The sequence below is a fragment of the Durio zibethinus genome, chromosome 13 (genome assembly GCF_047325235.1).
Source record: "Durio zibethinus cultivar Kanyao isolate XHJ-2024 chromosome 13, ASM4732523v1, whole genome shotgun sequence".
In the NCBI taxonomy this organism is placed as follows: domain Eukaryota; kingdom Viridiplantae; phylum Streptophyta; class Magnoliopsida; order Malvales; family Malvaceae; genus Durio; species Durio zibethinus.
In genome coordinates, this window is record NC_143174.1 from 24,771,620 (window position 1) to 24,797,669 (window position 26,050).

A 26,050-nucleotide genomic window follows, 5' to 3' on the forward strand; every position below is an offset into this window, starting at 1 on the left:
TTGAACAATGGGGCAATGGGGTGCCCAAATGATTAGTCATTTTCTTTGACAAAGTATGGCTTCATCACTTTATAAGGGAAAGAAAAAGGGGGAAAAGGCAAAGAAAGTGGAAGAAAAATCCCATTCTTTTTCCAAGTTAAAATTGGGAAACTTACTGTGGGTCCTCCAACAGCCAAGTAGTATATATTAAGGTAGGCATTTCCCAGGCAATCGACAATTCAGAAGGTCTAACATTCAAGTTCCTACACCAAGAAAGAAAGAGAAACCACAAACTGAAACACACCTTCTTCAACTGACCTTAGAATACTACATCTGTTAACATTTTCTCTGTTCTTCAGAAGCTTTTCTGCAAATGAGGCCTTGCTGCATGGTAGTCTCTCTTCTGATGTTGTTCATTTTCCTTTCTAGTGTTCAAGGTAAGCCAAGAAATCTTTCCTGGTAACAATAGGGCTCCTTTTTCTGCATTGCCATTACATATCATTAAGTTCTGACATTTTATGTTCTTGTTTAAAGGGATTCGCTTGGAGAAAAGTTTTAAATCAGCAGGGCATCATAAATTGCACGTTAGTATTCAACACAAGTTGAATATTTTTCAAATCGAACCTTTTTTGCTTCTATTTTTTGCTCCTTTTTTCCAATATTGAATTGTAAAACTTGTTGCTTTATGCAGGAGCGTGCTTTGATGAAAAACAGCAGTGGAGTTATGGAAGATGTCATTCTCTGCAAAGGAGGGCATTGTACAGGTACCAAGCAGAAAAAAGCCTCTAGAGTATTGATGAACAAATCACACCACTGGCTACCAAGCATTCATGAAGATTACGATGGACCTATGAGGCACAGACCAAAGCACCATTAAATTTTCCCTCCCCTAGGATTAGTTTTCTTACATAATTTAGACTAATATGCCTAGGTAGTATCATTCCTTAAAACTCTTATAAGAACCGGGTCTCAGAACGGTTGAACCCAACACCATGTAATCTGACAAAGCAGTTTTGTCCACAGAGAACCTTCTCTAACTATGTTTATGGGGCATTTTGTGTGAGAATTGTGTGGTATAGACTATATACGCTAAAGTTTTATCAATCAAAACTCTAGAAAAGTTCATAATTCACATTGTCTTGTGTTGTACCAAATCCAATAGACATATCTAAAGCAGATTTTTTCACATTCATTTTTGCAGGAAAAGGTAGGAAAGTTTTTACTGCAACTACTGCTAGTACTCCTACATCTACCACCAGTTCAAAGGTTGGTTTATAGTTACTACCAGTTAATCTAAATTTCCATAGCTAGGGTTTAGATCTTCTCCCCCTACACGACATTATATGCTCTCCATGTATACAGAGCGGAGAGAATGGAGAAAACAAAGCAAACACTACTTCAAAAGTCAAACCAGGCAACAAAGAAAACGGTGGGAAGCAAGAGAAATCCCCTGTTGGGTCACCGACAACTTCCGAACACCAGGAGGTCCATGATGACCAGTATGCCGACATAATGGACATAGCTGAAATGGACTATTCTCCAGCCAGGAGAAAACCTCCAATACACAACTAAGAGTAGGGAAATGACAGAAGACAACATAAAAAGAAGCAAAAGTTTTCCAGGATAATAAAGGAATACGAAATTGGACAGCCTTCCAGGAATGATGCAGTTTTTTTAGGGTTAGGAATGAACTTTGTGCATATATTATTTTATAATCATAGTTATTGTTAAACCATCACTTTTGATGATTGAGCAATAATGCAGCCTTTTTAGAGCATTTCACTTACAATTTTTTATTGCAATCCTAACTGATAATACAATTCTCTGATTTTAGGAACTGAAGATTCATTTTTTCACTCATGAATTGGTTGGACAATGATCTAGATCTTAACAAGGAGATGTCTTAGATATAAAAAATGCGAATGTCATTAATCCAAAAAAAAGGGAGGACAGAATTTAATAAAATTGTACAAACAAGCGCAAAAACTAAAAAGTGCAGAAAAAAATGAAGTAGGCCTGAATTAAATGAAGTAGGTTTGGAGCTTCATCTGACATTGACTCTGTGTGTTTTTTTCTTTACAAGGTTAGTGGTCCACCAGGGATCTTGGGCTAGACCCACCAGGAATATGGTGTTCGAATAGTCACTGGTAGGTCTTACATGTGGGCTCTCATGTTATCTGCTGGGTCACCTATGCTGTGGCCTCAAGAGGCAAGATTTCGGTGTTCCATGCAAATAAATAAATGCTTAGCTTGGTCTGGTCTCATCATCTAGTACAGATAAGTTGTTTTGGGTTCACTGCAACCCTTGATGGGAGGACAAATACAGTTGTTTCCGATATGATTGCATAGCAGTTACTGGCCCGAGAGGAAAAATTTTTCACTCTTTTTTTCTTATCAAAGTTCACAAGGCCCCAAGTGGACATCAATATACATGAAACGATAATAGGTGAGTCTGTTTCTGGTAGGGTCGATTAGGTAGCGTCACCAGGCAGCAGAGTCCATTCCTGACTGTCCGCTGATGCCGATACATATTCTAATAGGATCCAGAGTTCCAGACAAGGCTGCTTGGTAGCTAGCGAATCTCGAGATGCGTCTTTCAAATAAGCAGTGTGAGCTCTCTACAAAGGTGTGAAAGATAAGTTCTCAAATGTCTGATGAGTGATGAATCCCTATTCCCTAGCAACAAATTTCTAGGTGTTGAATGTGTAAGAAAGGCCTTGCTGTTCACAGCAATGATCTACAGTACCATCCAAACATAGAAGGACTGAATTACTTCTGACTATCTGGTTTAGTTGCTAAATGAGAATACTTCATTGAACACAATTCAGAGGTGGGTTTGCAAAAACAAGCGACGATGAGCGATGGAGTCAATGAGGAGCAAGAGTGGGTAGGAGAAATCTATATGTATTAGGAATGGATTGTATTCCACCATACACAAGTGCACCTATGCAAGCATCCAAGTAATTAGACAATAAAAAATAACTTGTAGAAGAACAAAAACATGATAAAAAGATCAATAGTAGGAAATATATATATATATATATATAATTGTGGTGAAAATATACCAAAAAGATGGCCTCATGGCATCCACCAATGAGCTAACATTTTTGTTTACTGTTAATGGTGCTTCTTCGTGGATGAAGTCCCCATGATAAAGCATGGTTCCTCAAAGATATACAACCATTGAAATGATCTAACCAGTGAAAAAAGGGTGCTCAATGTCCCACTCCTCGCACTCACTTATACAATTCCTCAAATTTTGTCTCGTTTTAATGCAATGAGATGTCAATATAGTAGTTAAACGTTTAACACTCACCCTCGTATGTGATTGGATAATAAATTCAAGTTAATTTAGCATATGCATAAACAGAATACATTATCGTAATGAAACATCATGGTATTTCTTCACATAAGCTTATCATTCAATGTGTCTTTTGCTGTTTGTTTTTTGATTCCTCAAAATTTGGTTGAAAAAGCAACTAATCATGATGCTCGACACAGTTCTTATAGTTAGCCATAGTGGTTGAATTTAACATATTAAAGAGGAAAACTAATTGAACATGACATGATTTAAGCTTAGATTTCCAACTCCAAAGATGTCATGTAAGCTAACAAAGCAAAACCCAAGAAGATATGTGGCAGAACTCTCTTGTTTGAATTCCTTGAATGGCAAATATGATTGGCCACAAGAAGAACAGAACAAGGAACCCAAAAAAAAAAAAAAAAAACCAGAAGGAAAAATAAAGCATACCTTTGAATATAAAGGAAAAGATGAGACTGTAATTTTTCCTTACGGAGCAACTGTCAACCAACATTCAAATTCAGTGGCGAATGATTTCTCCTTTTTTTTTTTTTTTTTAATATAATATATAGTAAAAGTTTTTGTTTTCCTGGGGTGTGATTTAAGAAAAGAAAATTATATTCGAGTCGTAAGACTTGGTAAATGGATAGAAAAATATAAAGATAAAAATTAGAGGAAAAAAATAAAAAAATATTTAAAATATTTTTTCTTATTAAAAAAGATAAAAAATGTAAAAAATCAATTATTTGTTAAAATTAAAAAATTAAAGTAGGGAAAGTTTAAAATTATATTGTTCTACTATCATTTTTCCTATAATTTAAGATAAAAAATAAATAAAATTTTTAAAAATATGAATAATTTGCAAATATGTAACATTTTTTAATGAAATTATGTAATATAATTTTACATAAAAATATGTTACATTTAACTTATATCAATTTTATTTATCTGACAAGTGTGCTTGATGAGATGTCACGAAGGAATTTTAATAAAAAAATATATATCAAATGTTATTATGACATTAGGTGATGATTATTTCATTTAATATTAACATTAATTTTGAATATTAAATTGACAAACGAAAAGATAGGATAAATAACACATTATATATTTTAAAAATAATGTATCATGATAAAAAAATTATTAAAATACATAGTCAAATATTTTTTTAGCAGTCACAATAAAATATGATATTAATTTATTAAAAAAAAACAAATACTAAACTTAAGTCGGTCCCATTAACAAAAAAACACCTTATAATAAAAGGCTTATCCATTTTCTTACCTTACTGGTACGAGGTTAGGGTTGGGCAATTAAAAACAGTAAAAAAAAAAGGTTGAAAAATCAAAGGGTAAAGATGGCCACCCGTAAAAAAAAAATTTTTGTGCCTTGTTGAAGAGTAGATTCCCATTTGACACGCAGCAGCCACGAAGCGGAGAGACAGAGATTACACATCAGCTTAAGAAAACACAAAAGAGAGAAATGAAAAGAGGCGGAGGGAGCCGAGAGAAACTTTCTGTTCAATTTGGCTCGGTTGTATCTGTCTCTCTCTTATTAGTTTCTCCTTCTGTTTCGTTTGAGAGCTAGACACCTCTCTCTCCCTCCCTCCCTCCCTCCCTCCTCAATCTTCAGCAAGGTATATCTCACCTTGGGTAACTTCAAATTATGTTATTTGGTCTATGTTTGATGAAAATTCCTTTTTGATCATGTAATTAGTTTTTTTTTTTTTTTGGGTCTCTAATTTGGATTCTTTAAAATTTTGGTTTTTAGTCTGTTTTGGGTGGTTAGAATGGAAAAGGTCGTGTCTTTTGTTTGGAATTTTATAAAACCCTAAACTTGCTAATGGGGTGATCAAATGGGGACATGGGTAATATGATGAGGTTTGATTTTTTTTTTTTTTTGGTTGCTTGCATGTAAGCTTAGGAATACAAATTTTGAGCTGGTTCTTTGATGGGGTAAACTGTGTTGTTCAAGGTTTTAGTCACGTTTAGGGAGAGTGGAAGTTAGCTTGTATTCTGCATGTCTGACCTAAAAATAAATGTTCTTTTAAGTTGAAAGTGGATTTTGAGTTCTTGCAGTAGCAAATGGATTTTAGTTATATGAGCCACGAGCTTTTTTGATTTATTTGAGGGGAAAGGTGTGAGTTTTCTTTTTGGGAGCTTACTGATTCTTTTGTATAATAAATAATTAATTCCCGTGAGGTTGCTTATATAATTTTGTTTGAACTTAGTACAACTTCCAGATGTTTATAAATACTGATGGATATGCTTTTAAATTTTTTATGATGGGAACATTATAGTGGAATGAGAACATTTTCATTAGTGTATGAGGAGATGAGAGTAGCTCTAATAATTCATGGTTGTTTGTCTAGAAGGAGTTCAAAATTTCACTTATAATCTCATGCAATTGTTAATGCCACCTGCTTTACTAATGATTGAAATGATGTCTAATTGATTTCAAGATACTGGATATTAGATACTCGTTAAAAGGTGAGAGAGATGACAGTTGGAACAGAATGTAAAGAACATTGCTAAGTATGCCTAAACATTTCACTTGGTCAGATTTTTTTTAATAAATTTGTTTGTTTCTGGTTTTAGCACTGGCGATGTTAGATATGAAGTTTCATGTTGTTCATCTTATTGGTGGATTAGAATTCAATTTCCTTGCACTTCCTTCTTTTTAACATATTTATGGGAGATCGGTATGTCCTATGGAAAGTTTCCTGTCTTACCAAATAGGATCTAGCCTAGTTGTAGCCATCAACTTGATTAATCCTTGGTTCTAGGTCCAATTAAGTTTATGTCTAAAGTGTAAGGAATTTTTGGTTGATGAAAATAGTTGTTGTTTGGTAATCAATGATGGTATTTCTTTGTGATTATTATTGTATCTTTTCCCTTCGCCTTTTTTGCGTTTCCCTCAAACAAGTTATAAAACCAGAGACAAGGGCTTGAATGTACTTGTTATCACGCTGTTTTTTCTGCTAGAATTGTTGATTACTCTTGTTTGAAATCTGTCATAATTGTATTTGAGTTTATGTGCCTTCATCATCAAACTTGGCAGATCTGTTGAGAATACATAAGTTAGCGATCTTATAAAACAACATGATTTCTTTATAGAGGAAACAACCTTTTTTTCAAATAAATCAGATTACCATCTTGTTTGTTTTTATTTTTATTTTTTTTATATACTATTAACCCAAAATATTCATGCTTTGCATAATTGATGTAAAGTCCATTGGCATGTGGTAGATTCTGGGACATTTGCATTTAAGGATCATATGAATCTAAAATCCTTTACAGTGTCAGTTTCATTAATCTAGGTTTCAATCTGCAGGCGTGTTGGGTATTTCTATCCTTTGGTGGAAATGGCAAATTATTGTTGTCACGGTCAAAATTAATTCTGGTGCGATCTGATTAGAACTGCCTTTTTGAAACATTTGCCAATTCTCTCATTCGTAATATCATTTATCCTCTATTTTGGGCTTTATAGATTTTCTCATTTTCAGATTTGGAATTATTTATCTCTCTTTTAAGTTATGGTTGGCTATATATGGTAATTGGAGCCAAATGGATCATAAAATTAATTAGAATGCCTTTTATATGCACCTGGGTAGATGGTGTTCAATTTGAGTTTGAATTCCTTGACAAATAACATCGACTTTTTATAACAGTGCTACCCTTGTTTGTACACTTCATATGTGTAAGAGTTCTGCTGTAGCCTCTGTTTAAGAAGTGCAAAGGGGAAGGAGAGAGAGCAGAGGAAGAGGAGAAAGGGGGAAAGCAGAAGACAAGGTTCCTCTCGTTGTATATGCTTAAAAAAGAAGAGGGAGAAGACGGAAAGAAGTCGGTATTTTACTAACCTAGTTTGGCTGAGGAGTGGAAAAGTAAGGAAATGTACCTTACATGTTCTTCTTAATTATATTTATATCAAAAGGCAAATTTGTCTGTACAAAACAAGACTTTTGATGAGGAATCCTTTCTGTTCCATTAAAATGTTTCTCAAACGCAGGTGAGGGTACCATTCCTCTACCGTTTCTTCCTTCTCCACAATCGAGAAAAACCTTATTGTTTATATATATAGTGGAAAATCTTTTTGTTTTGTTGGAGGTGGGGGGGGGGGGGAATAGAAGAAAATAAAATAGATAGAAAATTTCATTGATGGCAACTTACTTTAGTTTTGTTGAAAGTGTTGTTCACTTAATTTCTTAAGTAGGTGTTGTATACTTGACTTTTATGGGGAAGCGAATGCAAAATTTTGGTGATTTTGTTTAGTGAGCAGGGTTGATTTTTCCATTTGCTGTTTTATATCTGTTATTTCTAGTGAATACTTACGTAGTAATGATTAAACTTAGTTTTTCCGTTCCATTAAAAATAAAACATTTACTTTTGCCTCCTCTAAAAGTTTCATTGTGTTTCTTCATTACAGGTGTCTGTCTGGGCAGAGGAAAATGGGAAGCACTGGTGCTGATAAAGTCCCTAGAAATACTGCAACTGAAGGTTCTGAGACCACAATAGAAATAAAAATAAAAACGTTGGACTCTCAGACTTATACTTTGAGAGTGGATAAACAGGTAAATTACCTTCACTTTGTTTTGTCATGATCGAACCCAAGTTCTGATAGTGTGTTTGTGTGTATTGAGATGGGGTTGAATTCACCAATTACAGTTTGTTAATGTATATATTACTTAGAAGTTCTTCTGTCGAGCTTTCTTTTGACAGATCTTGGAATTTTCTTAAAATCTTTTCTTCATTTTTTTTCAAGAACTTAATTGGTAATGAAAGCATGTTCTATAATTTTGCTAGTAGCCATAACAACGATGATATGATAGCTTCCTACAGTTACCGGGCATTTTACTTTATGGTTTCTGATATTTATGTGGGTAGTTGAGGTTTTCTAATCTTATATCTTTTAATTTCCTTCTGAATGGCTTGCCGCATATGCTAGTGTATTTGTTCTTGATTTTATATGAGGAATTGTCTAACACTAAGTCACTGTGTTGTTTCTTGTCTCTGAATATCTTATAGATGCCAGTTCCTGCACTAAAAGAACAGATTGCTTCTGTAACTGGCGTGTTATCAGAGCAACAGAGACTAATCTGTCGCGGAAAAGTTCTAAAAGATGACCAACTACTTTCTGCATACCGTATCCATTTTTTTTTTAATATCTGTATTCATTTGTAAACTATCAGAATTTATTGATTTTCTTAGGTAAGAAGTTGTTTCATTCTATTTATTGTCGCTATTTTTTTTTGGGTGCCCATGTTTTAATGTTTACAATGTAACTAAATGTTAATCAGTTTAGACAGATGACATTCTTATGCCTGCTCTTTATTGGTTGCTGAATAGAAACAGGGATTACATTATGTATTTTGTCCTTTATCATTTCTGTTCACATTTAGAATTTGAGCTGAGTTTCTTAACTGGAGGTAGATGTTGAGGATGGTCACACCTTGCACCTCGTGGTCAGGCAGCCGGTTCCTCCATCATCTGATGGCTTACCTAATCATTCAGGTTTTGCTACACTTTAAGATCCGTTATCATCATTTTTTTGGTCTAAACATTGCATGAGTTCGTGCTTTTCACAAAAAAGAAAAAAAAATTGCATGGGCTCTATGCTCCTGTTTTATTTGAAGCAAAAGCCTTGTTGTCCTTTGCTAGTATCTTTAATTTGATGGATTACTGGTTTTGGACCTAATTAATGCCTGACATGTGTGAAGTGTTCAACTCAGAATGCAATTCCTTACAAAAGCTAGTTTTTCTTTACTGTTTGCCACATACATGTTTGAAACAAACTGTTGTCCAGTAAAGAGTTTTATGTTCTTTATTGTTATCTGTTGGGCATGGTATGTGGTTTTGCAATACAGGGTATGCCTCCTTCTACACCTTCTCCAATTTTCCTTTTTCATATAATTACTTTAATGCTAGTGGCTACAAAAACTTCCATTGGATCATTTTAACCTTGGTCTGACAAGTACAGGACCTCATAAGAAAGTCCTTTGAGTGCTGCTTCTGCAAATGTTAAAAGAAATGTGTGTACAGCACCTCCCTATTAATGTTGCTTCTGTAAGGGTACTAATACTTATTTCCTTATTGAATGATAGAATTGAAATTTATCAAAAAAAATGTCAAACAAGTAGAGTCATAATAATTTGTTCATTATCTTTGCTGCTTTTGAAAATTTTCTGGGTGCAAACACTATCGACCTTTGTGGTTTGCCCCTAAAAGCAAACAAGTCTATTCTACGCTTTTTGTTCTTATATATAGTAGAGATCAAATGGTGAATAATTAATAATACCTATATTCAACAACTAATAGCTTTTGATTATCAGAATAAGAATTTTTACTATAATTTTAAACAACAAAGACCATTTGTCCACTTAAATATAATCTGAATGGCCTTTTCGACTTGTTATTGTTCTGTTCTAGACAGGATTACACTTTAAGCACCTTTTACTGCTCAGTTTTTTTTTTCTTGGACAAAATTTCAATAAACTTTGTCGAAAATGTTGCCTTTGTGGTAGAGACAGCGGTAGTAACATGGTTGGAAGGAAATGTTGATCCTGACTTTCAACAGTTTTGCCCAGAAGCAATAAGGTTTGTTGGGATAAGATGAATTCATGTTGATGTGTATCTTTTTTGGGGGCTTGAAAGTGGTCTTGTAGTCAATAACAAATGGACTTCTAACTGTTATGCCGTTCAGAGATTAAAATGTGGTAGCTGATGTTGACCGAGATCAGATGTTGGCTGACATAATTCTTATTATTTGAATTATTCAAGAACACTTCTTGCATGAGCATTCTTTCTTGTATGCTGGTTGCCCATTCTCCAGTATAAACTGTGATATTTTTGTAATATATATTTTTTGATAATGTGTTTTTAATATTTATTTATCGTCCATCACTTATGTTTCTGAAAAAGGGGGGGAAGCTGGTTAAGATTTAGTTTTTAACATTTAGTACTATTATTTGCAGCAAATGATCCTGGATCGGGTACAAGCCGCAGTCATAGTAATCATGTCCCAAGTGTTGTGATAGAAACTTTTAATGTGCCTGATCAAGGGGATGGAGTTCCTCCTGAAATCGGTCGGGTAAGCTTGCAACTGGGTGTGAAATGGAGAACATTTCTAAATCGGAATTATATCCTTTTACAATGATTTTTTAATTTTTAATTTTCTTCTTTCCTTCTGAGCAGATTGTCTCTGCCGTTCTTGGCTCTTTCGGATTTGCAAATATGGCAAGTGGCAATATTGGGGGTGACGTTAGGGTAAGTCTTAATTTTTCAATTTTCGTGATGTAATGACAGTTATTTTAATGTTTGAACTTTTGTTAGTTTATTGTTGCTCTGATATATAATGAAAAATATCTTCGACTGCATTGGCATGAAATAAATAACTTAAAAGAGAGATCCACAAGAATAAAAAATCCAAAATTCTAGTTTTCAGAGGTCCATTTTGGGCCGTGGCTTAACAGGATGAAATGCTGACAATCTCTTAAGAGGTCTTGGAAAAGTTTGGCTTTGGGTTTTACTAGTCTAAAATCTAAAGGTTTTTTATATGCTTTAATGTCTATGGTCGTCTTTATGTGTGCCTAAATTCATATCATCTTACTTCCTGCGTGTTGTTGGATACCAAAGGAACATGGTTCACAAAGACTTGAAAGAACATCTGGTGGTAGTGACATGCAAGATTCATCCCAGGTTCAAACTGAACAAGTTAGCATGAGGAGTCAGTCTGATAGAGCACAGAGTGCTTTTGGACTTCCAGCAGCAGTTTCCTTGGGTCCTCTGCAGCCTCCTGTGAGTATAGAATTCCTTGCTTTCTTACTAATTTGTCTGTCTCTTTGTATGTGCCAAGTGGATTTGTTGTTCTTTATGAAATAAATCTTATGGCATGCCTATTTTTGGGCTTAAGTTATTATATTCTTAATGGTCTTCATTTTTGTAGGTAATTCCTGATTCTTTGGCTACTTTGTCTCAATATCTGAGTCATATAAAGCATGAATTTGATGGCATTGGTTAGTTTTACTTTGTTAAAAAATATAAATATGTTATCTCTGTTGGTTACTCCAAAGAATACTGGTTCATTGATGATTTGCAACTCATTTGACTGCATGGTACAGCTGGGGGAAATGAACCTCAGGTAGCTTCCATGAATAGGACTGGAGATAGAGATTCTAACTCTGCATTAAATTCGGCGACTATACGGGAAGGTCTTCCAACGCCTGCATCTTTGGCAGAAGTGTTACTCTCTACCAGGCAAATGCTCATTGAACAAGCTGGAGAATGTCTACAAGTTTGTCCTTTACTACCTTTTTTCTCTCTTTCTTAAAGTTTACCTGTATATGTAACAGCTTTCCTTGTTCATTGAGGTGTGAATAGTTGGCCTGAAAGGGAAAGAAAGAATCAGGAGGGGGGAGGGGGGAGGGGGGAGGGGGGAGGGGGAAAGTGTTATTTGTCATGGCCTTGTAGATTTTTTTTGTAGTCATCAATATTTCGTTTTATTATGCCTATTGGCAGCAACTTGCAAGGCAACTGGAGGATCAAGGAAATGTGACTGACCCCTTAGCACGGCTGAGTGCACAGACCAATGCTTGGAGAACTGGAGTTCTACTACAGAGCCTAGGCTCACTTTTACTTGAGCTTGGTCGTACAACCATGACATTACGCTTAGGTCAAACACCAGTAAGATAATTTCATTCTAAATCCATACCATTGAACTCTTTTTTATATCATTTGTGCTCTATGTTGCTATAACTTATTTCTTTTGCAGTCTGAAGCTGTTGTTAATGCTGGACCTGCAGTTTTCATATCCCCTTCTGGTCCAAACCCTCTCATGGTTCAGGCAATGTTCTAAAAGCTTCTCTGAACCTTTTTATTTGATGTAAACAATTTTTAATTTCTGCTGATTTATCTGTTTTTGTTTAGGCTCTTCCTTTTCAACCAGGAGCTAGCTTTGGTGCCATTCCCATGGGAACTGTACAGCCTGGATCAGGTTTGGTTAGTGGACTTGGGACAGGGTTTCTTCCTAGGCGTATTGATATACAAATACGAAGAGGTATGATATGCCCGGCTATTTTATGTTGTCTGATATTTATTACATTTTCAGGCCAAAGACTGATGTTGTATTTACCATAAGGTTCATCGATGGCAACACCCAATATTCTTCGACAGGAACATCATGATACCACACAACAATCAGGCCAAAGGAACCCATCAATGGGCTCTGGCATTGAGAATCAAAGCACTCAAACAGCTTCAGGGGTCTCAGATACTCCATCTTTTGCTGGAGAATCAGGAGTGAGGGTGGTGCCTATTAGGACAATGGTTGCGGCTGTACCTGCTCCCTTGGGTCGCCTACCTTCAGATTCTTCTGGTAATTCTGTGGGATTATACTACCCATTGCTTGGAAGGTTACAGCACATCGTTCCTGGGCATGTAAGTGGTGAACAGGGATCTCAAGCATCTGGTGAGCATTTGTCCCCTGGTGCTCAATCTGAGCAGCCCCCTATTCCTGAATCTGCAGTGCAACATCAAAGTCCGGAAGAATCTGCAAGAGATGGTAATGATAAATCCTGCACTTGACCTTACTAATGAGGTTGGGTGTTCTCATATGAATAAATGCTTGCTGTTATGAACTTTATTTTTTGTGACAAAAAGTAGAACCTTTTTTCATTCCAAGACCGAAGAACATGGCAGCTGACTGGTTACTAAATGGAGTTGTAGCCAGGACAGTGTGCTTAAAATTCTTTCCTCCCACTAGTTTATTTTCTTACTCTCTAACATGTGGGGCCTTTGTCACTCCCACTCTACTATGAACCAATTTACTGGGTCCTTGGACCCTTTCTTGACCAAATATATATATATATATATGTATATGTATATATGCATTCTCATTCCATGCTGCGTTGTTTTGCCATATCTTTTGTTGTTAGTTTCTGCAGTTCGAAAGTTCTCTGTGTCATTTAACAGAAGGGCTAATTAAGTCAAAAGAAAGAAAAATGAATAAGAAAAGGTGAAGTTGACCAAGAGCGGTACTTTGAGGAACTTACCATTAAATTGCTTCTTGGTGTAGGTTCATTACCAAATGCTAATTCAAGACAACAGGAGCCATCCAATGCACGTAGTGTCAATATCAGCATTCTAGCAGCTGGCAGGACTCAAAACAACCAAGACTCTGAGAGACAAACTCCTAGTAGTATTCTTCAGTTTTTAAGATCTATTTTCCCTGGTGGTGAAATCCAGGTAGAGGAAGCCAGTTTACAAGGAACAGTTACAGATGCTGCCCAGGAGCAAGCAGGAACATCCAATGGTGCTCCAGCAGCTGAGCAGAGCATTACTGATCAAGGGGTTTTTTTATCTAATTTGCTTCATCAGATTATTCCGTACATATCTCAGCAAACAGGTTCACGACAAAGTACAGTGCCTACAGAAGAAACAAATACTTCCACCCAGGTAAGGATGCTTCTTGTAATTAGTTATTTTTGTAGTGGCTGTATATGCATCCGTTCTGAACCATGGACTGCTTGTTTGATTGAGTTCTTACTAATCCTTTCCGTCATCAAATATGGATGGAGAGTTAATGAAAGTATAGCAACTGGGATAAAATATAATGTTGAAGTCAACAACAAAGATGCTAAATACTGCTGTATTTGCAGGCTGAGAACTCCAGCACCGGGAATTCACGTAGACCAAGTGACTCTGAACCAAACCCACCAAACTCAAAACGGCAGAAGGTACTGGTTCTGAGTACTTCTATCAACTCATCTATCTTCTTTTGCCTTTTATCATATTCCCTGTTAACTCCTTGCCTGTGTCTCACTCAGAAGCTATTGGCAAAACCTTGTAGATTAGTTCATCTAGTAATTCAATTAACAATGGTTTCTTGATTATTTCTATATTGTATTGCTTCCACATGATCTCTGTCCACTTTTTAATTGATAATATATGGAGGGTGCGGGCCCATGGATTTATCTATATACAGTATTGCATATTAGTACATAAGAAGCTTGGTTAAGGCAGGCTTAAATGTGTTGCTGGTATGGCATAAAAAACATTTCATAGATAACTTGTCAACAGCAAGATTGCTAGTTTGATCAATTTTGTATGAATGTCTGATTATTATGACTATCTTATTTTTTAAACTCTTGAATAGTTAAAAGATTTTAAGCATGTGATTATTATTGTTTTGAGTAAATAACAGTTAAGACTGAGAGAATGAGACATTGGTGTATATCTAGACAGGTAACAACTGAAATGCTGCACAATTTAATAGAAAATCATCCTATAATATTTGCAACAGCATGTAAAAGAGGAATATTTAAGGTTAATGGAGTTAGCAAAAATTATTAAAAGAATGGGGAGATGTTTTCACTTTGACATATAAAGCATATTTGTTGCTGCAAACTGGTTTATTCTTTAGATGAATTCTATAGTTCTTCCCCTTAAGGAATCAAAGTATGTACTGGTATCATGTACATAGAATGTTAGCTTAGTCTAAAGTTATGGTACGAAGCAATACAGTGTAAAATTCCATTGTAGAATATGAAAGGTGAGTTGGATTTTGGATTGTGTGTTAGATGTAATGATGAGTCTTGAAACACATTTTTGTTGCAACGCCTGATGTTTAGTTTTTGTGGATCACTTACCTATGAAATGGCTTTTTGTTGCAGATGGAGTAACATATCAAGAAATGGAGGATTTAATCAATCTTTCCGTGCTTATGAAAATCGTGATTGCTGATTCAAGTTCTTATGAACTGTGGCGTGACTTTCATGTTAAATGTGGTATATCATGGTTTTTTCCTTTATTGCAAATAAGAAGTGATATTTCCATAATTGATATAGGGAATATGTTGGTACATTTTTTTTTGGGTTTTTTGGAATAGTGTAACATAGTAGTAATATATGTTTTCTCTAGCCCCCATTTATCATCTAGCTTCACTTCAGCGACTATGGCTTTGGATTCCTTGCTTTATTTTTGTGCATCCAAAAAAATTGCATCAAGTGGTATATCTCTATTTCAGTTTAATCTCTAAGTGTATTAAAGGTGGAATTGTGAAAGGGCAATCTATTAGAGCATTGGAGGTAACGTGGGGAGATTTTGCTTTTAACCATTGCACATCCTTAGCATGCAACCATGCTAGCATGAAGCATCAAGCAAGCCTCTTACTCTCTTGCTTTTTCTTGGCTCAAGTGAAAATTCCAACATATCATTTATGGCTTGGCTCTGATTGAAATGCTGTTGATTGAGTCATGAAATTTGACAAAGTAAGCCTTGTGCCCTTATGGTTGGTAACTCCTTTTTGAGGTATAACTAGGGCTTTTTCAGCAAATTTCAAGTGTCGAAGGATGAGTCCGAACATTTATTCTTTATTCTTGCTATCACATGAGTCGTTCTATCAAACCGCAGGTAGTACAAATCACTCATATCTTTTGAGGAAAAAAATGGTTTTACTGAACCAAATCTGCCAATTAAATGGCCATTTACTTATTTAAAAAATAAAATAAAATCCGAAAGACTCAAAACTACATAGATATGTGACAATCATTTTAATTTAAAATTAAAATTTTCATTCATTATTAGTGTATAAAAATTTAATTCATATAGGAAAAGGAAAAGGACAAAAAAAAAACAGTGTAAAAAGTTCTTGGCTCACTCAAATCGTTGATGAATCTTTCAATTCTATTTTATAGCAATTATTCTATGCTAATTTTTTAACTTAATTATACTCTATTCATCAAAATAAAATATATGATTCTCCTCCAGGAAAATTAGAACTTTATTTATGACATTCAATTTTCTCTTGAAGTTTCCATTTTGAGGACTAAAATAATATTTTAAAAAGTAAGGAGTTAAAAGTTGACTGAAAATTCAATTGCAAGGGCATTGTCGGAAAACGAAACCGAAGACTCAATTATTTTGACGTTTTACGTAACTCGCGATTCCGGTCCACACAGAGACAGGTACATCGGAGCTCTTGTCCTAAAATCCCAGGTACGTCGGAGCTATTGTCTAATGCGATCCCATAGTTGATTCGAAAACAACATTTTGTTCTTCCTTTTAAATCACATCCCAAAATTTTTAGTGCTACATGAGTTTCAGATTTTGAAGATCAATTTATTTTCCTTTTATAATGCAATCTAAAACCCCAAGCATAGCGCCAGGATTCATCCTTTTCCCAACCCTAAAGCCCCCACACAAAACCCTATTCTTCCACCAAATCTTCGTCTTAATCCTCACTTTCTTAGCCTACGCCTCTTTCCACGCTTCCCGTAAAACCCCCAGCATTGTAAAAAGCGTCCTAGGACCCACAATTCAATCGAATTCAAGCTCAAGCGACACTGGATGGGCTCCGTTTAATGGGCCGGAAGGACCCCACCGGCTCGGTGAGCTTGATCTTGCATTTTTATCATCATATGCCGTAGGGATGTATTTTGCAGGACATGTAGGTGATAGGATTGATTTAAGGCTTTTTCTTGTGTTTGGAATGATGGCTAGTGGCCTTTTTACGATAATTTTCGGGTTTGCCTATTGGTTTGATGTTCATTGGTTGGGTTATTTTATGGGAGTTCAAGCAGTATCTGGGGTTTTTCAATCTATAGGTTGGCCTTGTGTGGTTGCTGTTGTGGGGAATTGGTTTGGGAAAGAGAAGAGAGGGTTGATTATGGGGGTTTGGGCTTCACATACTTCTGTTGGGAATATTATTGGTTCTGTTGTGGCTTCTGGGGTTTTGGAGTTTGGTTGGGGTTGGTCTTTTCTGGTGCCTGGAGTTTTGGTTATTGTAGTTGGGGTTTTGGTTTTTTGTTTTTTAGTTGTAAGTCCTGATGATTTGGGGCTCGAAATGATGGCTCATGGGAAGGAGATTGAGATGAATGTGGAGGGAGAAGGTGTAGGGAATTTAGAAAAAATGGAGTCAGAGGAAGTCGGGCTGCTTGAGAACAAGGATTCTGATTCTTTGGCTGCCATTGGATTCTTGGAGGCATGGAGGTTGCCAGGTGTGGCACCATTTGCTTTCTGCCTGTTCTTCTCGAAGTTGGTGGCTTATACATTTCTGTATTGGTTGCCCTTCTACATAAGGCACACAGGTACTTTTTTTCACTTGATGTGATTATTATTACAAGATTAAATTTGAGTTGTTTTAGGATATCCAAAGGAAAAGTGCCATAGAAATGCATTCTCAATGAATAAGACCATCTGAAAGGGGGAAGAAATTTACAATTTCTGTGTCAATTTAAAGTTAAGAATTTCATATACCAGTAAAACCTGTCGTGTAATTCTAGAGATAGCCTGAAATGCATTTATTAGCCCTACGGTGTTTATTAATTATTGCAAATTGTTGTTGGAATTGTAGCTGTTGCGGGAGTGCATTTGTCCCATAAAACTGCTGGGATCCTCTCTACAATATTCGATATTGGAGGAGTCTTTGGCGGGGTGATGGCAGGTTTAATTTCAGATATCATTGATGCTCGTGCAGTTACTTCGGTTACTTTCTTATTACTATCAATTCCAGCACTCATCTTGTACCGGGTTTATGGAAGTGTCTCTATGGTTACCAATATCACATTGATGTTTCTCTCTGGGTTGCTAGTGAATGGCCCTTATTCACTAATTACAACAGCAGTTGCTGCTGATCTTGGTACCCAGGACTTGATTAAAGGAAACTCTCGTGCACTAGCTACAGTGACCGCAATCATCGATGGTACTGGCTCTGTTGGGGCAGCTCTTGGGCCCCTTTTGGCTGGATATATATCCACTAGGGGTTGGAATAGTGTATTCGTGATGCTTATTGTTGCTATATTATTTGCTAGTTTGTTCTTGATTCGTGTCGCAAAATCTGAGATTGAAAGGATGGTAAATGAGGGGAAACGGCTTTGGAGTAGTGTTACTGCAAGTTGATGTAGTTTCTCAAGGTATCAACTGGAAGAATATATGATTAGGATACAGCATATGATGTAAAATTTTTCTTTTCATTATACCTATATCTTGTATTGTATCAAGGCATCAACTGTTTGTCTTTACACATGGAAGAGGATATCGTTAGGATACAGCATATGATGTAAAATTTTTCTTTTCATTATACCTATATCTTGTATAGTATCTCATTCTTTCATACACAAAATCTTCAATTGACTTGCAGATGTACAAGAAATTTTTTTTATCAGAATGAACTTCATTCCTCTTTTCACCTCTACTAGATCAAACTTTATACTCTTGAAAAAAATTTTAAGCTATGTTCTTAAACCTTGGCTCTCTGTTCATAAATAACTGGTTTCCCAAGCCAGGTGAGCTTTTGGTATCTCCTGTCTTGGTAAAGAAGATAAACAATGGAAACTTTCGTCTCTTGGTTTTGTACTAAAAAAACTCTGCTAAAGTGATTGTTTGGAAGAAAGATAGTGTTTTTTTGCCTGTCTGCTAGGAGATGATTGCATAGATAGATATGCAACCGGATCAGAGACTGATCCCACCTGTCTGAAGATCATGAAACTTGGGAAGGATTTCTTATTGCAGTCTTGTGATCTGTTGCTTTGTGTGTTCATGCAAACATGTGCAAACAACTTGTCATTTCCATGCTGGCATTCAATGCTAGAGTTATCAGTAGGATATACAAAAAAGTGGTTATTTAACTGTCAAAAGTTCATGTTACCTGCAATAAATATATATTTAAAAAAAATAGTACAATAACAGAGTTATTTCTGTAAAATATGAATCATAATTCCATAATTTGATTCTTTCAAATTTTCTTTTTCTTCTATTGGTGAATAATAGCTAGCTTTGGGCTTCCCCTAAGAAAAAGAGAAAAAGAAGGGACTTTTAAGTGCAGAAGCCTGTTTTCCCACTCGTATACCAGCCAAAGTTAGGTCTATGTCTCGATTGGAGATAAGAGAAGATAAGGAAAAAAGGTACCATTGAATTGATGCTATAGAAGAAGGGACTCTAAGACAGGAAGATCCTACCTGAACAGACAAGTATAATCCTCAACCAGATCTCTCCTTTCTGTACCACATAAATGATAAACAAATATATAGAGTTCTATCCTTCTAAGAGGCGTTTGAGACTCTGAAGCACCTCTGCTGAAATACTTCTCCTGACTCTCGCCCGTTGAATGACAGAAGGGGGAGGTGGCTCCAAGTGAAAACTAACCAAAACAACTGTCAAATTGTCTGTTGCTTCTCTTTTTATTGCTTCTTCAACTATTTCTTTGCAGCACAACTTCACATCATTGTGCTCCTGGAGCCGCCTTCTTGCAAAATCTATGGCATTTTGGCTGGTAAATACATCCCATATTCCATCACTACCGATGATCAAAAACTCATCTAAGTTGGTCAACGTTATCATTTTGAGTTCTGGTTCAGCACTTAGGGGGCCAATTCTCTCGCCCATTTCCTTCATACCTTCAAGGTGCCAATCACCTAATGCCCGGGTGACACCCAGTTGACCATTCAGATAACCATCATCAATGGATCCACCCAGAGACTCAATTCGTCTTTTCTCTTTCATGCAACAGGGCCTATGATCCTTTGACATCTCTATGGCTGTTCCACACTGTGATAGTACTGCCCTACAATCACCAGCATTTGCCACAAGTAAAGACCTGCCAAAGAAAAGATCATAACTTTCAGGCAAGGCAAAAACCATAAATATTGATTCAAACATATATTCAAAACAAATTACAAAGAACAGTAAGGCCAACCAGAAAAGCTTTGGAAGTTGCTTACCTCCCAAATATCATCGCAGTGAGAGCAGTGGTGCCAGAAGCTAGGGCGGACTTAAGGGAGCATGACTTTGCAAATGCAGCATCAGTCTTCATGAATGACCTGGTGACCACTTTCTCAAGTTCTAAGGGAAAATCAGCATCCTCAACAATAACTCTAGGCAAATGATCACGGACAAAATGAGAAGCATGCTCTCCTCCGTGCCCATCAAAAACCTGTTTTTTTAATGTCAAAACAGAGAATGTTTTTATATGCTTGTGAGCTTTTGTTTCTCTTATATGTTATTTAATGTGATTCCAGAGCATTGGTTTTGGACGACAAAACAAGTTTCTAATCTAACAGAAAGCTATTCTTGGTTAAAGATAATGTTTCAATAGAAAATAAGTGGACAAGCCGTCAAGAGCATTAAATGCCCCTTGTATCTTCTTTTAAACAACTTGGCATCAAATCCATCTTCTATCACTTACTCCAAAAGAAGACAACACAACTGGCATCTGATGACTCCAAAGGCTGGAAGGGTGAAACTAATTGCTGACTCAATTGTTAGGTTTATATGCTAAGAAAAGTTTTATGCTCATCTTATGGAAGGGCTGCTCAATATTCTAAAATAAACCAAAAGTACATAAGAATAAAATAATGTTAAGAGGCAGAGATATGGTTTATGAACTCACACCATAGAAGGAAACAGCTTGTTCACTCATCAAATTACAACCAAAAGTCTTAGCCAAGTCGGCAATGCATATATGAGTATCCTCCATATAGGAACGACCGCCAATGTCAGACCACTCTCCTGAACGAAGAGTAGGGGTAAAATTTGTCAACAGGCCATGTTTTCTGTCTGTGGCAACTGCATCCTCAGAAATACTTTCCAGCTGAATGAAACACAAATAAGAACGAGACTATCAGAAAAATACCGTAAAAGAAACCTGCAGAAGCATTTTCAAGGAAGGGAGAATAATAAATGAACTAAATAGCAAGAAAACCAACTCAACAATTGTACTATATCTTATTTAAGCTTCCCAATGTTTTTTAAATTTTATATCAAAAGTCAGATTAATTGCAGGCATACAACAGAAGCAGAAGAAACTATAAAAAATAATATAACCCAATTAAAAATAAATAAATAAATCAATGAATAAGAATAAAATATCAGTACCCACCAATATACGTATAATCAGATAAAGGGGGAGCCCAGTTTTGCCGGTGATCACCCTCCAAGTGTAACAAGAAACAGCATGAATATAGAGGAATTTAAAATTAAAAAAACCAACAAAAAATGCGAAAAATAAAAATAAAAATAAAAATTATATTTATATATATTTATATTTGTTCTCTCCTGCGAACAAAACAGTTTCTTGAATACCTGACACATGAATCTGACACAACTGAAAATAAATAGCCGCTGGAACCGGGATAATCCATCAAACATGCAATTATGAGTAGTGATCAAAGTGCATATACAGGGAAGTAGGTATCAAAATTGGCTATTTTACATAAAGCTTAATGCTGTCCCAGAACACATTTACAGCAACAAATTTCTCAACTTGAAGCAAAATTTAACCAAAAAGACAAGTACCGAAAACAGAAGTATAAGAAACTGTACCATCAAAAGCAATTTTCATTTCGAAAAAAACAAAAAATTGTTACAGGAAATGAAGTTAGGATACTAACTCTATTGCTGCCACTGACCACAGCCAGGGTAGAGTCTTTATCATCCCAATTCTCCATCTGGGTACACAAGAAATCACCCCCAGAAAGCAAAGGCCAAGGCCTTTTGTCGTTGCTATCGTCAAGGTCCTCCATTTCTTGGCTGACCTGCTCTGCATCTTTAACACACATGTTGGTGATACTGTTGACAAGAAAAGAAGGGATAGGTGGCTTTTCTTTTTTCAGCTTGCTTCACAGCAAGTTGTTAAGCATACCCAGAGTAACAGGAGCAAAAAGAACAAGAAGAACAAAGAGAGCAGAGAAAAAGAATCAAAAGGAAAATAATGGACTGGAGAGAAGATTCTTGAGAATAAATTGTATTAGTTGAAACTCAGTAAGGAAAAAAAATGGAGGGTCCCATCCCTTCACTTGCTTCCTATTTGTTCTTATATTTATTATATTACGTCAATGAAATTAACAAATCCAGATTTTTCTTACGAAAACGTGGCTGAAAATCAGTTCTGATTGGAATGGTTGGGTTTTTCTTAATGCTTTTATCATCTCTTTCTATAACCCTTTTCCTTTTCAAATGTTGGTGGCATTATGGCTCACGAAATGTTTCTCTCCCTGTTTTTTTTTTCTCATGTAATTTCTCCAATTTTTTGCCATACTTATTTTTACTTGATAAATTAATACTAAGTTTTTTAATTATGTTAAATTTAATAATTAAAAATATCTATTTTAGCATAAATTTCATAAAAACAAATAATACCTATTTTCTAATGTAACATGTGATGTGTACATTTTTAAATGTCAAATATCAATAATATTTTTTATTTTATTTTATTTAAAATTAATTTTAAATATATTAACAAATTATTCAACTGTGATCCAAAAATCATCAAATTTCAATATTTACCTATCATACATTGACAAATTTGTCCTTTAACTTTATATTTTATATATTTTTTTCTTGTCTGAAAATTTAACACAAGATGGCGTCCAAAGAAGATCATAGGGCTAATGGGATGGCAAAAATATTAGGGACAAATCTAATTTGTTTTTCTATAAATTAATGATTGACATAAACTAGTGAATATGTTAAATCATGGGGATTGTTGTTATTTTAGGGGTAATAATTGAGGGAGAAAGATTTGAAAGTGAAGTTATTCCAAGTGTGAACTACAAGACAAGCAATAGGGGGAAGATGATGCAAAGAAAATGACTAATAGATTGCCCTTTTGCTTTCCATAAAGGTCGTGATACAACCAAAAAAAAAAAAAATCTCTTTTGAAAAATAAAATATCTTTCTTGTATATATTTATGTTCAAAGATTCAACATTTGGGTTGGAGATTATTGCCTTTTGCACTTGTGGTCATAATCCAAAAGTTGGGTTCTTTTCTTCCATCATTATGCTTGTCTTTTTGCAATGTGAATGTGAAGAATCTTTACTACCAATGATTAAAAACTGAAATTTTATTTTTTGTGTATGGAAGATGGGAAAACCATTTTTAGGAGATAAAATAAAATAAAGAGCCCAATGATAAAAGATGGTGTTTAAATTTTTTTTATTTTTTTATTTGAGTAAATTGAATTAATTTGAAAAATAAATTTAAAAATTAATTCAATTAATTCAAATATTTATTTTTAAGAATCAATATCTAATAAATTTGAAATTCAAATCTCAACATATTTAATTTATTCCCTAATTTTCAGATTATAATCTCCTATAAAAAAAATAATAAAAATTTTAAAAATAATGCCTTATAATTTGACTATAAATTATGCAGACAGTCCTATATTGCATATGGTTGAAAATGGTAAGGAATCTGATATGTTGCTTTGATACATCATTTCAGGGTTGTATTGCGAATTTTCCTTTGAAATACTCCTAATTGTTAGAATATGGGGTTAACATAAGAATAAAATTATCTAATTTGGTTAAAAAAAAAAAAAAAAACTTGCAAGATTTTTCTGATATTTGCTCCACGTACGAACAAACTTTATTTTGAAGTAAGATATTTTTCTATCTCTTACAAAAATCAAATCAGTTCTATTTATAACAAAATAAAAATTTGTTTATACAGACATATCTGTCTACAAAAATATCTATTTGTACAAACACGACTCTTTATAAAACATAATTCTTAGTAAATAATTATTTTTTAAAAGAAATGTATCATACTAAATAAGAAAAATTTCAAGCCTATTCAAGAAGGATATAAGAGGGGATATCTTCAAAATTCCAGATGTGTAATTTGACAGAATCCAAACATAGAAAGTAAAAAGAAAGAAAAACTAGAAAAAAAATCTAGCAGTCAAATGTTCTTCAAATCTAGAGGCAGTTCAAGAGATTCTTATGTCTTCTCCATAGGCTCCTACACCCCCCGGACAACACACAGAAGACGCTCGCAACTTACATTCCAGTGAAAGCTTTCTTCCCACCACCAGAAGATCCAGCAGGAATCACTTTCAAAACATTGAACCTCACAGTCTTTGACAATGGTCTGAAATTAGAAAATGATACACACAAATTTCAAACAACCAAAATTACCTACACCTATTAGATTCAGAGACAAACAATGAGAATAAAATCCTTCCATTTAAAAGTTTAACCTGCATTGCCCGATAATGACATGATCCCCTTCCTTCACACGGAAGCATGGAGAAATATGTGCAGGAATGTTTGAGTGCCTCTTCTCATACCTGGAAAAAAGAAAATTTTCTTCACAAAAACTTTAAAACTACAATTCCTTAAGAAAAAAACAACAAAAAGGAGCTGGATCATGCCTTTGGTATTTCTTGATATAATGAAGGTAATTCCGTCGAACAATGATTGTCCTCATCATCTTGGCACTATGGCAAGTACCAGCTAAGATGCGACCCCTGATAGAAACCGTGCCAGTGAATGGGCATTTCTTGTCGATGTAGGTTCCTTTAGGAAACAAATGTGCAAAACATTATCAAATAATAACCATCATAATCTGGATATCAACTGAACTCTAAAAGCATAGAAACATATTCTGTACATACTTCCAAACATCAGACTCTTGGTGTTAATCAAGTCAAGTAAATCATCTTTTTTGTTTCTTATCAAGTACAATGAAACACATTTTTTATATTAGAATTATAAAGGATCCATTTTCTGAAATTTCAAAGGAACGACAATATACAAATGAAGCAATTATTAATTAGCATGATACTCGCGTTCCAGCAACCTTAAAAGAAATCTTTACTCAGCTAAAGCTAGTAAATGCAAGGAACAATCAAAACTTTACGGAAACTGACCATCCATAGTTCCACAACACCTGAAAAACATACATCCATAGACATAACAAAAAGGAAAACAAACCTTCAATAGCTTCACGAGGAGTCTTGAAGCCCAAACCAATGCTCTTCCAGAAGCGGTTCCCTCCCTTTCCTGGTCTCTTCCCCTTCCCAGATTTCTTGGAGCTGAAAACGATACAAAACCAATAAAACCCAGCTAAACTCAAAAACCCAAATCGTAAAAAGTACAAAGTTGAAAAATTTTTCAAGGTTTTAAGCATTTAGATTACCTTAAAAACACTTTGGGTTGCTTCAGAAATGCCTTCTCTGTCTGAAAACAAACAAAGAAAAACAGAAAATGAGAAGCAAAAGAGACACAGAGAGAGAGAGAGGATCTGAGTATGAACCTGTTCGGCCATGGTTGATGAGCTCTATCGAGAGTGTGGCACGGCGGCTGCGGGGACAAGGGAAGTGAAAGATGAGAGAGTTCCACTATGACAAACCCTAACCCTAACCCTAACTAATAGCTCGGCTTCCATTAGGAATGAGTTTGGGTCAGCTTATAAATTTGGGCCTTCAAACCTTTCGTTTCGTGAATAACCGAAAGGGCCACTATCAGCAACCCCAAATTCCTGTCAAGAAATTTGTGGACATAAATTCAAAAATTAATTATTATTATTGGCTTTTATTCGTGTCCACCACTTTCAAACTATATACTCCATTACTCACATGTATTGCCCCAAAAGTGGGTTTTAACTTTTTAAGTATTGCACAGTCCACCACAAATGGGAAAAAAAATCCAATGAAAATTACAAAAGATGAGCTCTATAAAAAGGATACAAGCATTTTCAACTAAAATTATTAATTGTTACTGCCTAATACCAGCCAACCAAATTCCTCTAAACATAGGAAAAAAAAGGGTTTTTTTTTGGTTGTTTAATTAGCTATTATTGAAATAAGTTAAAGCAGAAAAAAGAAAGAAATCAGATGAAATTATTAGGACATGATTTAAATTTTGATTTGATCCCATAAACGAAAACAAAAATAAAAATAAAAAGAGAGCTCATAATAATTCCGATGAGTGCAAATTCACAGTATAAAACAAACTCCAAACCAACCAACCAAACCTTCTGATCAGAGCGTCCTT

The 26,050-nt window shown here is 35.1% G+C and overlaps 4 protein-coding genes and 1 long non-coding RNA gene across 11 annotated transcripts; 3 read left to right on the forward strand and 2 right to left on the reverse strand.

Annotated features, from left to right (window-relative positions):
• The first annotated feature begins 403 nt into the window (after positions 1-403).
• LOC149515464 (uncharacterized) lies at positions 404-1,739 on the forward strand. The gene is made up of 3 exons (XR_016326898.1): positions 404-563; positions 671-1,245; positions 1,342-1,739. It is a non-coding gene; the product is annotated as an uncharacterized LOC149515464 (long non-coding RNA).
• A 3,030-nt stretch (positions 1,740-4,769) lies between these two features.
• LOC111303330 (ubiquitin-like domain-containing protein CIP73) lies at positions 4,770-15,225 on the forward strand. 7 transcript variants are annotated; one of them, XM_089742248.1, is made up of 18 exons: positions 4,770-4,916; positions 6,614-6,734; positions 6,951-7,163; positions 7,706-7,850; positions 8,305-8,422; positions 8,710-8,790; positions 10,251-10,366; positions 10,471-10,542; positions 10,912-11,073; positions 11,222-11,291; positions 11,397-11,569; positions 11,794-11,958; positions 12,047-12,118; positions 12,202-12,331; positions 12,413-12,835; positions 13,349-13,728; positions 13,932-14,009; positions 14,946-15,225. In XM_089742248.1, exons 4-18 carry the CDS (start codon positions 7,728-7,730, stop codon positions 14,952-14,954), a joined length of 2,172 nt encoding a protein of 723 aa, XP_089598374.1. In that variant the 5' UTR covers positions 4,770-4,916; positions 6,614-6,734; positions 6,951-7,163; positions 7,706-7,727; the 3' UTR covers positions 14,955-15,225. The 7 variants fall into 7 exon arrangements, with proteins under 7 accessions (XP_089598374.1, XP_089598372.1, XP_022755237.2 ...); XM_089742246.1 differs by having other exon boundaries at positions 6,614-6,682; positions 6,951-7,288; XM_022899502.2 differs by having other exon boundaries at positions 6,614-6,682.
• Positions 15,226-15,360: 135 nt separating this feature from the next.
• On the forward strand, positions 15,361-18,467 carry LOC111303331 (putative glycerol-3-phosphate transporter 5). The gene is made up of 2 exons (XM_022899510.2): positions 15,361-17,360; positions 17,627-18,467. The coding sequence occupies exons 1-2, from the start codon at positions 16,409-16,411 to the stop codon at positions 18,169-18,171; spliced, it is 1,497 nt and encodes a 498-aa protein (XP_022755245.2). The 5' UTR covers positions 15,361-16,408; the 3' UTR covers positions 18,172-18,467.
• An 84-nt stretch (positions 18,468-18,551) lies between these two features.
• On the reverse strand, positions 18,552-22,130 carry LOC111303332 (putative protein phosphatase 2C 27). Its single transcript, XM_022899511.2, has 4 exons — positions 21,660-22,130; positions 20,660-20,860; positions 19,992-20,203; positions 18,552-19,867 (listed from the first exon to the last, which is right to left on the reverse strand). The coding sequence occupies exons 1-4, from the start codon at positions 21,825-21,827 to the stop codon at positions 19,306-19,308; spliced, it is 1,143 nt and encodes a 380-aa protein (XP_022755246.2). The 5' UTR covers positions 21,828-22,130; the 3' UTR covers positions 18,552-19,305.
• A 1,715-nt stretch (positions 22,131-23,845) lies between these two features.
• LOC111303336 (small ribosomal subunit protein uS17) lies at positions 23,846-26,046 on the reverse strand. The gene is made up of 6 exons (XM_022899515.2): positions 25,311-26,046; positions 25,194-25,234; positions 24,989-25,089; positions 24,427-24,571; positions 24,253-24,342; positions 23,846-24,143 (listed from the first exon to the last, which is right to left on the reverse strand). The coding sequence occupies exons 1-6, from the start codon at positions 25,320-25,322 to the stop codon at positions 24,053-24,055; spliced, it is 480 nt and encodes a 159-aa protein (XP_022755250.1). The 5' UTR covers positions 25,323-26,046; the 3' UTR covers positions 23,846-24,052.
• Between the last annotated feature and the right edge of the window lie 4 nt (positions 26,047-26,050).

Coding starts and splice junctions, on each gene's coding strand:
- LOC111303331 (XM_022899510.2), top strand. CDS start 16,409: ATGCAATCTAAAACCCCAAGCATAGCGCCAGGATTCATCCTTTTCCCA. Junction 17,361..17,626: donor CTTCTACATAAGGCACACAG/GTACTTTTTTTC, acceptor TTGGAATTGTAG/CTGTTGCGGGAGTGCATTTG.
- LOC111303332 (XM_022899511.2), bottom strand. CDS start 21,827: ATGTGTGTTAAAGATGCAGAGCAGGTCAGCCAAGAAATGGAGGACCTT. Junction 20,861..21,659: donor TGGTCAGTGGCAGCAATAGA/GTTAGTATCCTA, acceptor TGTTTCATTCAG/CTGGAAAGTATTTCTGAGGA. Junction 20,204..20,659: donor AAGCTGTTTCCTTCTATGGT/GTGAGTTCATAA, acceptor TTAAAAAAACAG/GTTTTTGATGGGCACGGAGG.
- LOC111303336 (XM_022899515.2), bottom strand. Junction 25,090..25,193: donor CAACCCAAAGTGTTTTTAAG/GTAATCTAAATG, acceptor TATCGTTTTCAG/CTCCAAGAAATCTGGGAAGG. Junction 24,343..24,426: donor TATATCAAGAAATACCAAAG/GCATGATCCAGC, acceptor TCTTTTTTCCAG/GTATGAGAAGAGGCACTCAA.
- LOC111303330 (XM_089742246.1), top strand. CDS start 7,245: ATGAGGAATCCTTTCTGTTCCATTAAAATGTTTCTCAAACGCAG. Junction 11,074..11,221: donor TGGGTCCTCTGCAGCCTCCT/GTGAGTATAGAA, acceptor TCATTTTTGTAG/GTAATTCCTGATTCTTTGGC. Junction 11,292..11,396: donor GCATGAATTTGATGGCATTG/GTTAGTTTTACT, acceptor TGCATGGTACAG/CTGGGGGAAATGAACCTCAG.